Genomic DNA, 14923 nt, shown 5'->3' with positions numbered 1-14923 from the left:
GGGGTGGTGGGAAGAGATTGGACAAAAATCGTACCCCTATGGATGAGGACAGTGGGAGGGGTAAGGGCAGCGGGTGGGGTGGGAACTGGGTGGAGGAGAGCTATGGGGGGACAAAGGGGAACAACTGTAATAATCTGAACAATAAAGATTTATTAAAAAAAAAAAGGCCTTGCACAAAAGGCCACATAGTATGTGATCCAATTTATGTGAAATGTCCAGAATAGGCAAATCCACGAGACATGAAGTGGGTTAGTGGTTGTCAGGGGCTGGGAGGGGGCTGGGATGACTGCTGATAGGGATGTGGCTTCCTTTTTGGGTGATGGAATATTCTGGAATTAGTGCAGTGGTTGCACAAAACTGAACCTACTAAGAACCACTGAACTGTGTACTTGAAACAAGTGAGCTCCGTTCTATCAGAATTATATTTCAATAGAGCTATTATTTTTTAAAAATAAGACTTAAGTCTCAAGGGTATCTAAAGAGCTGTTTTGATTCTGTTATTGAATGTGAGGCACTCTACCCATATCCTGTTTTAAAGCGGTAGAAATGGTGGCCTGGGCTAAGAGGCGTTGTAACTGCCACAGAGCAGCGGTTGGCAGGCCTCTCCCTCCAGGTCCATCCTCTTTGCTGACCCCCTGCACTAACTCTCACCGCAGTATGGAAGGCGTAGTGTTTATGTGAGAGAAGGACAGAGTTAGAGGGGATTACTCGGTGGTTCTGATCCTAGTTTCTTTGAGATTTTGGATTAACTTGCTGCCCACACCCTGGTGAAAGGCCTGGAGTGATCCCTGAGCTTCCTTTGAGGAAGAAGCCATGGTGAATCCCCCCCCCCACACACACACACAGTGGGCACAGTCCTGGCCACCAGTGGAAGTGGGAGGTGTCTTTGTCTAGGCAGGAGGATGGCCACATGCATTCTCACAATGGTTATTATTGACATTTCCCATTTTACAGATGGGGAAACAGAGGCCTGGGAGGGTCAGTAACTCAGAGCCAGGCCTGTAGCATCCAGGCCGTGGGAGTGCCCGGGAGAAGTGCCAGTGGGTACTGGCGGGTGGAGGCCAGGAGGGTCGGGGTCATAGATTTCATCCCTTCCCTGCTGCCTGCTGGGGAGAGAAACTACAGGGACAGGATCTCTTCTAGGCCAGCATATCCCAAGTGGGCAGAGGTCCCAGGACAGCACCCTAATAACTCACTGGGAAGTCCTGCCTGAGTGGGGCGTTTGAGAGCTTAGTGGGTCTGGAAATACAGAGATGGGAAAGCCCAGGGGCTACAGTGCCCCCATCCTATAGTCCCTGGACCCTAAGATGGCCAACCTGCCATCAATAGAGTATAGAGAGACTGCTCAGTCAGCTCTAAACCCTGTCATTTTATCTTTCAGGACAAACACCATGATGCTGCTCATGAAATCATCGAGACCATCCGGTGAGTGTGGCATCTGTGGGGGTGGGTCTGGCCTGGGGCCAGCGCCCGTTCCTGTCTTTCCAGCACACCCACCTTCTCTCAGCCCAGTCCTTCTTGTGTTCCCTATCAGCATCTTGAGAAGACTTGAAAAGTGTCAGAGTTTGGTTAGAGGAGTCCAGGTTGTCTGGGTGTGGCCTGGATAGGTCCCGGTGCCTCTGTGAACTTCGGCTTCTCGTGGAAATTGATGGACAAGGGAACTCCTTTCCTCTTCCCCTTGTTTTACTCTCTCTTCCATCTGTCTCTGTCCTCTTCCTATTGGATTTGGTGCGGTTTCAGCCACAGCCCCTTGGTGGACTGATTTTCCCTCCATATCCTCGGTAGCCCTCCAAAAGCCCAGTCTGTGAGAGTGCAGGGAAGAACACAGGGTGTGTCAGTGACAATTTTGACAGAACCAGCAGGAAGGTGCCCTTTGCTGTGTCTAGTGGGCCTTCTCCTGGTATGGCACTTGAGGGTCTGGAGCCAGGAAGGAGGTACCCTCCACTCTGTCTCTAATGGGCCTTTTCTCCATGCTGGGTTGAGGGTCTGGAACAAACTCGAGTGATGACAGTGGCTACTTCCTGCTTTGCATATCCCATGCTTGGAAACCCCAATCTTTGTCAGTTCCCTCGGTAAACTCGCATGTCTGTTTACTGGCATTTTTTAAAAACATTTTATTGATTTTTTACAGAGTGGAAGGGAGAGGGATAGAGAGTTAGAAACATTGATGAGAGAGAAACATCCATCAGCTGCCTCCTGCACACTCCCCACTGGGGATGTGCCCGCAACCAAGGTACATGCCATTGACTGGAATCGAACTTGGGACCCTTTAGTCCGCAGGCTGAAGCTCTATCCACTGAGCAAACCGGTTAGGGCTGTTTACTGGCATCTTGCTGTGTTGTTTCTTAACATCCTTAGCCATGTAGTCACCACCTGGGTCACACACCATGACATCCACATGAGCCTGTAGTAGCCCATGGCAGGGCCAGGTTGTGGTGTCTGTGGAAGAGTCAGGATGGGCATCTCCACCCTGCTGCCTGGGAGCTGGTGACCTAACAGGCCCTGCAGCTCCCCCAACTGCTTTGGTTTGATCTTGGGGCTGAGCAGTGTCTCCTTGAAAGATCGTTTTAAGGATTGGGTGAAATTATTTGTGTGGATCTAGCAGGGTGCCATTGTTGAGATGTAGGATCTTTTTTTTCTAGTATAATCCATAAACCACTCAGTTGGTGAAGCAGTATTACAGGTCGCTTAGTTTTATTTATCTATTTATTTGTTTATTTAAAATGTGTTTTTATTGATTTTTAGAGAGAGGAAAGGGAGAGGGAGAGAGAAACATTGATTGGCTGCCTTCTGCATACCCCCGATTGGGGATCAAGCCCACAACCTGGGCATGTGCCCTGACTGGGAATTGAGCTGGTGATTTCTTGGTACATGGGATGACACTCAACTGAGCTATACCAGCCAAGGCTGATTTATTTATTTTTTCCATTTTATTATTTTTTATATTTTTAAATTTTTTTGTTAATCCTCTTCTGAGGATATTCTTTCCGTTGATTTTCTAGAGAGAGGGGAGAAAGAGAGACATCAATCGGCTGCCTTCCGCAGGTGCCCCAATCGGGGCTGTGGATGGAGCCTACAACCGAGGTATGTGCTCTTGATCTGAATGTTTAGTCTGAGGGCCAATGCTCCAACCAGTGAGCCAAACTGGCTAGGGCTGGTTTATTGATTGATTGATTCTATTGATTTCAGAGAGGAAGGAAGAGAGAGAGAGATAGAAACATCAGTGATGAAGGAGAATCATTGATTGGCTACCTCCTGCAATGCCCCTACTGGGGATTGAGCCTGCAACCTGGGCATGTGCCTTGACCGGGAATTGAACTGTGACCTCCTGGTTCATAGGTTGACGTTCAACCACTGAGCCACACCAGCCAGGCTGATTTATTTATTTTTAAAGAGGCTGCTGGTTAGATGGTGGAAGTGTTGTGGTTGAGGGAGGGAGGGTTCTGAGCTGGCAGCTTGGTTCTTGTCTACTCCTTGGGGGTGCTTCATGGTGGCGGCCTCTCCAATGGGTTTTCCTCTGCAAAGTAGGGTGTCTTTTTGTCCTGCAGTACAGGGTGTCAGGCCAGTTTGAATCTGTGGAGCCAGCCTTTGGTTTGGAATCTCCAGTTAACCTGGTCTTCTCCTGGACTGGCAGTGGCTGCTGACCTCCAGGCCTGAGCCTCAAGTCCTGTGTCTCAAAACAACTTGACCTTCTTCCCTCTTTGTCCCTACAGATGAGTTCTGTTCATTGGCAGAGATGGGTGGTTACCTCATTTTTTTTTCCTCTTCTTTTACTTTTTATAATGGAGAATTTCCAACATACACAGAGGTAGTTGAGGGTGTTCTTTCCCATATTATTACTTTAAAAATTGTAACTGAAATACACCCGAGGCACAGAAACTGCACATGTGTGAAGTGTACAGTCTAAGTGGGGTGGCTGTACACATGTCCATGCACAGCAGTCATGGCAACAGATATCTCTATCCCCCACATTTCCTCATGTCCCCTGAATCCATCTCCCTCTTCACTCTTTTTTTTTTTTAAACTTTTCTTTCTTTTTTTTTTTAAATACATTTTATTGATTTTTTACAGAGAGGAAGGGAGAGAGATAGAGAGTCAGAAACATCGATGAGAGAGAAACATCGATCAGCCGCCTCCTGCACATCCCCCACCGGGGGTGTGCCCGCAACCCAGGTACATGCCCTTGACCGGAATCGAACCTGGGACCCTTCAGTCCGCAGGCCGACGCTCTATCCACTGAGCCAAACCGGTTTCGGCTCCCTCTTCACTCTTGTCCTCGGCAACCCTGATGTGCTTTCTGGCACTGTGTGTTACTTTACATTTTCTAAAATTTTACCTGCATGGAATTGTACAGCACATGCTGAGCACGCAGTTTTGAGATTCTCCATTGTGTGTACCAGTAGCTTTTCCTTTTTATTACTGAGCAGTGTGCTGTTGTAGGAGGGACCACAGTTCCTTCATCCTGTTTACCTGTCCACCACATGATGAATGTGTTTTCAACTCTGGGAGCCCAGTGGGGGCTTTTTCATTCTGTCCTGTGTTCCTCTGACTTGCCCCCGCCCATTCTGAGTCCAGCCTCACTTTCTGGAACCACAGGACGCTCCAGAGTCATTCTGAGTTTCCCACATCGCACCCTTAGAATCTGCCACTTCTCTGGGGAGCTCTGCTTTGTTTTGTCATTTCTTGAGATTGAGTTGTTTGTCTCCCCTTGACTTAAGTTGTAAGAATTCTTGACATATTCTGGCAGTGAGTGCCTGATGAGGTACTATATGAGATGTAGTGTAGCTGACTGCGGTTTTAATGGCACCTCAATGAGTGGAAGCTTTTAACTGAGTTCATTCTTTGATGGTTAGTTGTCTGGGTTGCATCCAGGAAATCTTTGCCTCCTGAGTTGCAGAGATACTGTCTTTTCTTTTCTTCAAGAAGCTCTGTGGTTTTCACTTTTACGTTCAGGTTTAAAATCAGTTGTGAATTAATCTTGGTTCTATTAAATGAGATTACAGAGATTATGAGGGTGAAAATTTAAGTTTTTTCCATCTGATACTTGGTGGTTCCAGCCTCATTTGTTGTTGTTTTTTTTTGGTACATCCTCACCCGAGGATGTTTTTCCATTGATCTTTTAGAGGGAGTGGAAGGGAGAGGGAAAGACAGAGAGAAACATCAATGTGAGAGAAACACATTGGCTGGTTGCCTCCTGCACGTGTCCCCCAGGGTCTGGGCCTGGGAGGAGCCTGCAACCAAGGTACGTGCCTTTGACCAGAATTGAACCCAGGACCCTTTGGTCTGCAGGCTGACGCTCTATCCACTGAGTCAAACCGGCCAGGGCTCCAGCCTCATTTGTTGAAAAGACTCTCTTTTCCCCATTAAGTTATCTTGGTGCTTTTATCAAAATTTCATGTTTATATGTTTGTCTGTCTGGATTTTGTGTTCATTGTCACTGCCCTGTTTGTTTACCACACACTGCTGGTTACTGCAGATTTATAGTAAGTCCCAAAACAAGATAGTATGTTTTGCAACAGTGCTGTTATTTTTAAAGATTATTTTGGCTGTTCCACGTTCTCTGCCTTTGTGTGTCAATTTTAGAATCAGTTTGTCTGTTTCTCCAAAAAAGCTTGTTGGGCTTTTTTAGGGATTACTTTGAGGTGGAGTCTAGTTTGACGAGGAGGTTTAACAATATTGAGTCTTGGATCCCATGAACATTATTTGTTTATGTTGCCTTTAACTTTTCTCAGCATTTTGTTTTGTTTTGTTTTCAATAGAGCTCTTGCAAGTCTTTCATTAAAATGATCCCTAAGTATTTATGTTTTTTTAAGGATTTTTTTAATGGATATTTTTTAGAGAGGGAGGAAGAAAGAGAGAGAGAAACATTGATGTGAGAGAGATACATCAATCAGTTGCCCCCTGTAGGTGCCCCGACCTGGGGTCGAACCCACAACCTAGGTATATGCCCTGACCAGGAATTGAACCTGAAACCTTCTGGTGCATGGGTGATGCTCCAACTAACAGCCACGCCAGCCAGGGTCTAAGTGTTTATGTGTTAATGCTATTTTAAGTGACATTTAATTTATTTTCTTTTTTCTTTTATTTTATTCTTTGTTGTTGCTGGTACATATAAATATAGCTTGTTTTTGCATGTTGACCATGTGTCCTGCGACCTTGCTGAATTCACATCTTGAGTTCTAGAAGCATCTCTGTAAATTCCATAGGCTAGACTACATACTGAATCGTGTGTCTTGTGAACAGAGATAGTTTTGTTTCTTTCCAGTAAAGACTGTCCATTTGTTTCTCTTGTCATGTGGCACTGGCCAGGACCTCTATCTATCTAGTACAGTGTTGAAGGGAGGTGGGGCCTACACAGGCATCTTCACTGTCTCCACCCTCCTGGGAGTATAAGTCTTGCACCCAGTTTGGTGTTAGCTGCAGGGCTCATGGTCTCCTGCCTGAAACCATGTGTGCTGCTGATCAGAGGTTTCCCCATCAGGAGGTGCTCACTGGGAGTAAAGGGGCTCGTTCTGTAAGCAAAGGAGAAGAGAGCACTATTGCAGCCTAGGGACCCTTGGGTCTGGGGAGCACAGGAAGGTGACATGTGGACTGTCCAGCTGGCCCTGGCGACTGTGAGTTTGGAATGGGTCTCCAGGGGAGGGTACCCAGACTTGTGAGATAGGAGTGTGGTCTGAGTGTGTGGTCTGTGGGCATGATAAAGAAAACTGCTAGCTGGATTCAGTAGCTATTACGAGAAGTAGTACTTGAGGCAGCATGAGGAGTCTTGCTAGATGACATAGGGACCCAGGGACAAAAAGAGCTGTTCCTTATTCCTTCTCAAGTATCCTTGTGTCCCCCACTCCACCTCCCATCCCCTGCAGATCACAGAACGGAGCCAGCAGGCAAAGTGGAGCTGCGGGTGGTTTCTTGCCCAGAGACAATAGTTTCATACCTGACCCCATGACCTTTATTGAGCTGTCCTCCCCCATTTCTAATTTCCTGAGAGTTTGTTTAATCATGAGTAGGGATTTAATTTTGTCATGTTCACTTTCTGCATCTGTTGAGATGGCCATACTATTTTCTCCTTTATTCTATTAGTGAGATAAATTACAGTGATTAATTTTAGTGTTAAGCAACTCTTCATTCTTAGCATAAACCTCACTTGATAAAAGTGTTTTGCTGAATTCATTTGTAATATTTGTGAAGGATTTTTGTGTCTGTTGATGACACAAAAATCTTTCTTGTAATGCCTTTACGATGCTTTTGTCTTCCTCTGCTTTTGGTATCTGGATAATGTTAGCCTCATAAAACTGGAAACATTTTGGTGGAATTGGTGCTATTTCTCCTCAAATGTCTGATATGATTCACCAGTGAAGCCATCTTGGCCTGGAGTTTTCTCCGTAGGAAGGTATTTTATTAGGGAATCAGGTTATGTAATTGGATAGAGCTATTCAGATGTTCTGTTTCTTCTCATGTCAGTTTTGGTAATTTGTGTCTTTCAAGGAATTTGTTCACTTCAACTAAGTTATTGATTCATTGGCATGCCATTTTTCATCATATTCCTGATTTGCCTTTTATTCTCTGTATAATCTGTAGTGATGACTCCGGTTGAGTAATGAGGATATTATCTTTTTATATTTAGAAGTAAACAGTGTTTAAGAAAGTTGAGAGTGAAATGTCCAGCCTGAAAAATCATCTTCATTATTGTTTCTGCTTTTGGATTTCAGATGGGTCTGTGAGGAAATCCCAGACCTCAAGCTCGCTATGGAGAATTACGTCCTAATCGACTACGACACCAAAAGGTAAGTGAGTTTCTGTCTGAGCTGCTTCTCTTCTATCTGAACACATGGTAGGGACACAGCCTATAATTAGTTCTTCTTCCATGGTAAAAACTGGTCTGAAATTTCCTTTCAGAATTGGCTATAATCTCTGGAGCTATTTTATAGGAACTTTTTATCAGATATTGGCAGAGGCTGTCAGAGTGAGGACATAATTGAGAATGCCACATAGTGCAACAAGACTTGGTCTGTGTGAAATCACCTCAAGTTAATAGTCGCTGTTTTCATAGCAGGCGACTCCAGCAGCCAAGCTTCCTACCCAGAAGCCATGGTGGCCTGGTCTCTGGAGCCCCAGATACTCGTTAGCCCCAGTCCAACTCTCAATAACTGTACCCAGCCTTTTGGCCACATTCAGCAGTTTCCTGCAGGCACATCCTGATCTCAAAGGAGAGTCCTGTGGGTGGAGAAGGGAGAGGCCAGCTCTGGAATGCCTGCTTGGAATTTTTTTATTTTTCTTTGAGAAAGAAGGATGACATTCCAGGCTTGTGTCCATTTTAGCTCTTGGCAGGCTAAAGGGTGGTGCTGTCTGTGGGCTGAGATAACTCAGCCTTTGTTGAAGAGCATGGCCCACAGGAGCCCGGGAGCCCCCACACAGGGCCCAGCACGCAGGCGTCCCTTCCTTGATCTCACTTGTGTGTTTAGAGGCCTTGGTTCACGGGTCAGCATTTCCCACCTCAGTCAGCCAGATTCTGTCCTCTCACCTCTCGCCCTCCTCCCCATCTAATAATTGTTACCCAGTGTTGTAAAAAGAAGGCATCCGGCCTTGGCTGGTATGGCTCTGTAGGTTGGAGTGTTGTCCCATACACCAGAAAGTTACCCGTTCAATTCCCGGTTGGGGCACATATCCAGGTTGTGGGTTCAATCTCCGATTGGGGTGCGTACGGGAGGCATTCAATTGATCTCTCTCCCCCTCCCCCCCCCCTTCCCCCTCTCCCTTCCTTTCTCTCTAAAATCAGTGAAAACATATCCTTAGGTGAAGATTGGAGGGGGGAAAAGGGGGGGAATTGCCTTCTCATTGTCCAGGGCATCAACCATGCTGTGGATCCCATGACAAAGTCCTCTTGCCCCTAGGGTGAGGACATGTATGGGCACTGGCCCTTGCATGTCAGTCACATAGTCGGTGAAGCACATCTTTAATAAAGGGGTGTCCACTGTGTGCAGGGCCTACAGCAGCAGATGTTTGAGAGGTGCTTTTGCTACAAGACGCTTGAGTTGAAAGTTTAATGTTCTTCCTTTCTGTTCAGTTGGCTTAGAAAAGACTGGAAGGATGTCAGAGTTGGCAGAGAGCAGTGGGGCCAGTCTGATGGCATCCCTCGAGGGACTGGTGCAACATGAGGGTCAGGCGAGCAGTGGGACCATTTCTCTTTCAAGCAAAGGGACAGCAGGGATAGCCCATGGGGCTGAGCTTGGTCTGTTGGGATGGATTCCTGTCTGGGGCTAGGCTGCAGGGATATGGCCCAGGTGCTCTGAGCCCCCGCCTCTGCTCATCCTTGCAGGAGAATGTCTCCCAGGGGTGGTCGGAGGCTGAGTGGTCACTGTGGTTGGGTTGAAGGGGTGATGTGAAAGTTGGAGCACAGGAACTAAAATGCAGAGTGGTGAATAGTGTAGTGGCTTCTGCCTGCGGCCACAGAAAGTGTGGACCAGAGCCCTGGACCTGCTGCTAAGTCATCCTCCCATCTGCTAGGTGGGCTCAGGGCCACAGGGCCAGGAGGGCCTCTGTCCACTGTGAGCCTGCTGGCCCCTCATACCTCTCGTCACCTCCATCCTGTAACTAATCTGGAATGTGCTGGAGCTCGTTTTTCCTGGATACTGACTCATTGCATCAGCCCGCTCTGATGTTTCTAGTCACTGTCCTTTGTGAGAACTCTTCAGGCTTTGGTGGTGGCTGCTCTGTCCTGCCCTTGAACACTCTAGCTTTTTCAATGGCAGCTGCCATCCAAGGGAGTTGCAAACCTGTCATGTGGGTGCTGGTCTTAGTTGAATTTGTTACTTCTGTTAGGAAGGAAAGTGCCCCTAAACTCTGTAAATCTAGGGCTGAGAATGAGGAGTGGGGTAGGTATCGAAGATGCTCGTGGGGAGTAGTGGTTCTGTGTCCCGTGTGTGAAGGAGCCCATTACTCAGCTGGCATCGCTGAACAGAGGTAGAGAGCCCCAGGGGTGCTCCTTTTATATAGCACAGAAACCTGGTGCATGTCCCCCCCCTGTGGCACTGTGGACATCAGGGCTGGGTCACTTTCTGTGGGGCGGTCCTGGGCACTGTGGGTGCTGAACAGCATCCCTGGCCCCCACCTACTATAGATGCTAGGAGCACCCCAACTCATGACAAAACAGATGTTCCCAGACATCACCCTGTATTCCTTGGGGGTATGACAATCCCAGGTGAAAACCCCTGGTTTAGGGGATTTCATTGAAAATTAACACCTGAAATAAAATTGATCATGTTTGGGAGAATTTAGATTCTTTTTTTTTTTTTTTTAATTATTCAGTGTCCCAGTTTCCTCCCCCATTGACTCCATCCATCCTGATCCTGCACCCTCCCCAAGAATTTCGTTTCTTAAAGAACTCCCCCCGCTTGGCTGGCCTGGCTCAGTGGTTGAACATCAACCTATGAACCAAGAGGTTACAGTTCGATTCCCGGTCAGGGCATATGCTTGGGTTACAGGCTTGGTCCCCAGTGTGGGGCATGCAGGCGGCAGCTGATCAATGATTCTGTCTTATCATTGATGTTTCTGTCTCTCTCCCTCTTTCAATAAAAATATATATATTAAAAAAACAAAACTCCCCCAAGCTCTCATTATATATCTAACACATGCTGCTTATATCTTTGAAAGTGTGTAAACTTTAAAAAAGTTTTAGTAAACAGAAGTGATACCAGTGTGAAGGGGGGAGGTGCTGCCCTCCTTTCTGCACATTCAGGGTATCGGTCGTGGTCCAGCAAAGCCAGTTGCCCTTTCTCCCTGTGGGTGTTCTCAGCACCCATCTGAGTCAGGGCCGAGGGCGGGAGGGCTGCGGGATCCAGCCAGGGAAAGAAAGGCCGTGAGAGCCTGCCTGCTGGGTTGGGGGTGAGGGCCTGGTCTGGGTCCCATTCCCCATGGGGCTCTAGGAATGGCTGTGTGAACCTCTTTTCTGATCTATGGCCTGGTGAGCACACCATTGACCTCGGGTTTGGCCTGTGAGTACAAGATACAGCCTCGTAGCCATGACTGCCTCACCCTGAAACTCTTGGCCTAGCCTTATTGCCCATGTGGGGTACTCTTTGGTGCCCTGTGACCTCTGGGTGGGAGCCAGGCTCTGCCTGACCCTGTGACATCTGTCCACGTGCCGTCCCCTCCTGGTGTCCTGTACTGAGCTTGGCAGTAACCAGTGCCTTTCTTTTGCCTTTTTCAGCTTCGAAAGCATGCAGAGGCTCTGTGATAAGTACAACCGGGCCATCGACAGCATCCACCAGCTGGTAGGTGGCCTCACTCTCCCCTCAGGCCTAGCTCCTCATCTAGACCCCAACTGTGGTTCTCCACCCCATTGTCCGTTACATTGCTTGATCCCAAGAGGGAAGGCCAAGGCTGCAGGGTGCTGGCTCTCTGCTGCTCGGGGCCCATTTCTTTTCCCACGTAGATTTTCAGGAAGACAGCCATTCTGAGGCCAGGGTTCTGAGGTCAACAGGCTGACAACCCTGTTGTGTAGCGAGGCGGCATGGCAGCATGGCAGGGCCCAGGCGGTGAGCATTGTGTGCACTGTGGGCCTTATTGCTCGCCAGTTATACACACACATGCATGCATCCACACACGCACACCTATATACATACATACTCTTATACATGTTCAGGCTCATATAACGCCCATGTGCCCAGACACACTCATGTATACACACACTTGTATATACACATGCACACTTTTTCTCAGTACGAAGCAGTAACCTGGTGTTGGGGTGTGAAGGTCGTAGGGTGTATTTCCCCCTGTGTGACGCATTCCTGCACTTTCCTTGATGTCTGCAGTGGAAGGGAACCACGCAGCCCATGAAGCTGAATACACGGCCATCCAATGGGCTCCTGCGGCACATCCTGCAGCAGGTTTACAACCACTCAGTGACGGACCCTGAGAAGCTCAACAACTACGAGCCCTTCTCCCCAGAGGTATATGGGGAGACCTCCTTTGACCTGGTCGCACAGATGATTGATGAGATCAAGATGACCGAGGACGACCTGTTTGTGGACCTGGGAAGTGGTGAGTGTGGGACAGGTGGCCCCAGGGCTATGCTCCAAGTCCCCAGACCTCCTCTGTGAAAAGTTCAGAGTGTGAGGTTGCTGGAGGGGGCAGGTCCTCCCTCAGACCCATTGCCCCAGCCGACCTTCCTGCAGATCCTCTAGCTCCCCCAGAGATGGAGGAAACAGTTACATCCCAACAGGTTTCAACTAAGCCCTTTCTGCTTCTCAATACCTGGGTGGGGTCCCAGCTCTCTCCAGCCCCAGCAGCCCCCTATTTCTTTCTTATGGGACATCCTCAGCACCAGTGGAGGCTACTGGGAGCAGGGCCTGTCTTAGCAGGACAGCTACGGGGGCCTGGCAGGTGTGCCCAAGATGAGCTTTGTAGAATGAGTAAACATCAGGCTGATTGATTCCTGGTAGGATATTCTGATTGGCATGACAGGGCTGATTATGTGACTGTCAAACATCAGATTGCTCTACTAGGAATCCTGTGCACAGCCCCCCTTTCGGGTATCTTTGCCGTCCCCGTGTGACTTTGTTTATACACTACAGCCTCACGCTTACAGACTTGAAAGCCTTGTCTAAACAGGCACGTGTGTCCTCGACACTTGGGAATAAGATGACATTTTTGGTGGCGTCATCCTTAGTTTAAGCCCTTTTCAAGCACACAATTCATATTTTAATTGGGATGCATGTGGTTCAAAAGCCAGTTATCTAGAAGGCTGTTTAAGTTATCTCTCTTATATTGAAAGAGTGATGATTTTTTAAAACCACCAGTCTTGTGCATGACTCTCACTACCTCCCCTGCCCCTGGTAGGGACCCTCACGACCTTTACCTGTGGGCTTTCATTTACCTGTGTTTCTAAATAGTGTGCTTATTAAAATTGTGTGTGTGTGTGTGTGTGTGTGTGTGTGTGTGTGTGTGTATTGTATTAAATTGATTTCAGAGGGGAAAGGAGAGAGAGAGAAACATCAGTGATGAGAGAGAATCATGGATCGGTTGTCTCCTGCAATGCCCCACATTGGGGATTGAGTCCGCAATCTGGGCATGTGCCTTGACTAGGAATCGAACCCTGACCTTCTGGTTCATAGATCGACACTCAAACACTGAGCCACGCCAGTCAGGCATGTGTGCTTATTTTTATTATTTGAATACCTTCTATTCAAAATGGAAAATTGAAGGGCTCCTAACATTATTTGAAATGCAAAGCTGACCTCTCATGGGAGGACAGGTTGCTGGCTAAGGTCCACAGTGCCGGCGCTGGCAGGCAATGCCCCTTTCCTGGATCTCAGCTCCTCCTGCTTGTCCGGCTGGGCAGCGATGCCACCAGTGACAGTGGTTTGGAGATCCCATTTCTATTTTTCGGGGGGTTCTCCTGCCACCTCCAATCCCGTTTTAAACCCAGTCGATGACACGCATTGATGGTGTTCTCAAGGCGATGTCCTATCTGGTGAGCCTTGCTGTGCTGTGGCAGCAGTGTAGTGTGGATTTGAGATAAATGGAAGCCTTACCCTGTGGCATCAGTCTCTAAGGGCTGTGTCTGTGTCTGGATAGTTCATGCTTTATCTGGCCATAGACCAATTCTAGTTGTGGGAGCCATAGTGTGACAGCCATCCCCTAGTGAATGCGTGTGCCTTCGTGGAGAGTCTGGGGGCTCTGCCTAATACCCTCCTGGCCACTGCCCACCTGGCTTCTCCCACCTTCCATTACGGTCCTGCATCTGTGACTACCCCTCCCCCCACCTCTCTCTGAAGGAGTGGGCCAGGTCGTGCTGCAAGTCGCCGCGGCCACCAACTGCAAACATCACTACGGAGTCGAGAAAGCGGACATCCCAGCCAAGTACGCGGAGGTGAGCCATTTTGGGGACTTGGCCATGTCTTTGTACCTCTTTTCTTTTTCACATTTGTTTGCCCCCATCATCAGGTGGTGGGGATGGGGGTGTGGTGGGACATGGGGAGAGAGGGTCATCCAGGCAGGAGCTCTGAGGCTCTGTGGTCTCCAATGTGAGTTTGGGTCTCTGTTAGTGTGTTTCTGTTCCTCTGGAAACTATAGCCTCTTGCCCCCAGGGTGGGGTCAGCTGGTAACACTGTCTGTGGAGTAAATGGGTCTGAGCATCATCTCATCCAACAGAAATGTTTGTGGTTTGGACTCTGGTGTCCTCTGGTTCCCTGAAGGTTGGGAACTATCATAGGCCCACAGTCTACCATCCATGGGACCCCCAGAATCCTCCTGGAGCTGTTGCTTACTGGTTGTGTTGGTGGAGGGGGCAGACTGGCAGTCTCGGCTTAATCTGTCAGAGTGGGAGGGGAACAAGGGGATAGATGGGCCTCGAGGAGCCACAGGCCATCTGCCCAAGTTCCTCTGCCTTCCTGGATTTCTGATGGGCTGTCTGATTTTGTTCCCTTGCAGACCATGGACCGAGAGTTCAGGAAGTGGATGAAATGGTATGGAAAAAAGCATGCAGAATACACAGTGAGTGCCATCGCTCCATGCCCCCTTGGCTAACAAGTCCCCTATACTTTCTCCTCCTCCCAGACCCGCCGTTCATCTCCTATGGGATCCAGCTCATCCCCACTGGGGCAGCCCCTCCTCACCCATTCTTGCCCCGACCTAGCCCGAGCTGGGCATGTAGTATTGCTGGAGGAAGGCCTGCTTAGCTCCCTTCAGGAACCCCTTGGATGGGATGGCTGACATTACCTAGAAGTTCTCCCTCCTCTCTTCCCCTCTTTTTCACCCCTTCTTGGCCATGCTCGTCTTCCTCTTTCAGGGGCCACCTTGGGGGCAGGTGTTTCTAACTCCTGCTCCACGCTTTCAGAGAACAGAGGTGGCACATCTTTCTCAGACCTTGGTTAGCACAAAGGTAATCATCACCTGCCCTCTGCGAGTCTCCAGAACCACTTGG

The 14923-nt window shown here is 48.5% G+C and overlaps 1 protein-coding gene across 1 annotated transcript in view; it reads left to right on the top strand.

Moving 5' to 3' along the window:
• The first annotated feature begins 1359 nt into the window (after nt 1–1359).
• The window catches only part of DOT1L (DOT1-like histone H3K79 methyltransferase), a 50605-nt gene continuing 37041 nt past the window's right edge, over nt 1360–14923 (top strand). Inside the window, exons 1-6 of the mRNA XM_014533669.1 lie at nt 1360–1425; nt 7710–7784; nt 11207–11270; nt 11811–12039; nt 13776–13870; nt 14431–14493. Of these exons, the coding sequence (XP_014389155.1) occupies nt 7747–7784; nt 11207–11270; nt 11811–12039; nt 13776–13870; nt 14431–14493 (489 nt within the window). The 5' untranslated portion in view covers nt 1360–1425; nt 7710–7746. The remainder of the gene's footprint in view (nt 1426–7709; nt 7785–11206; nt 11271–11810; nt 12040–13775; nt 13871–14430; nt 14494–14923) is intronic.

Source organism: Myotis brandtii, unplaced genomic scaffold (genome assembly GCF_000412655.1).
Source record: "Myotis brandtii unplaced genomic scaffold, ASM41265v1 scaffold122, whole genome shotgun sequence".
NCBI lineage: Eukaryota > Metazoa > Chordata > Mammalia > Chiroptera > Vespertilionidae > Myotis > Myotis brandtii.
This window is presented reverse-complemented; position numbering and strand designations above follow the sequence as displayed.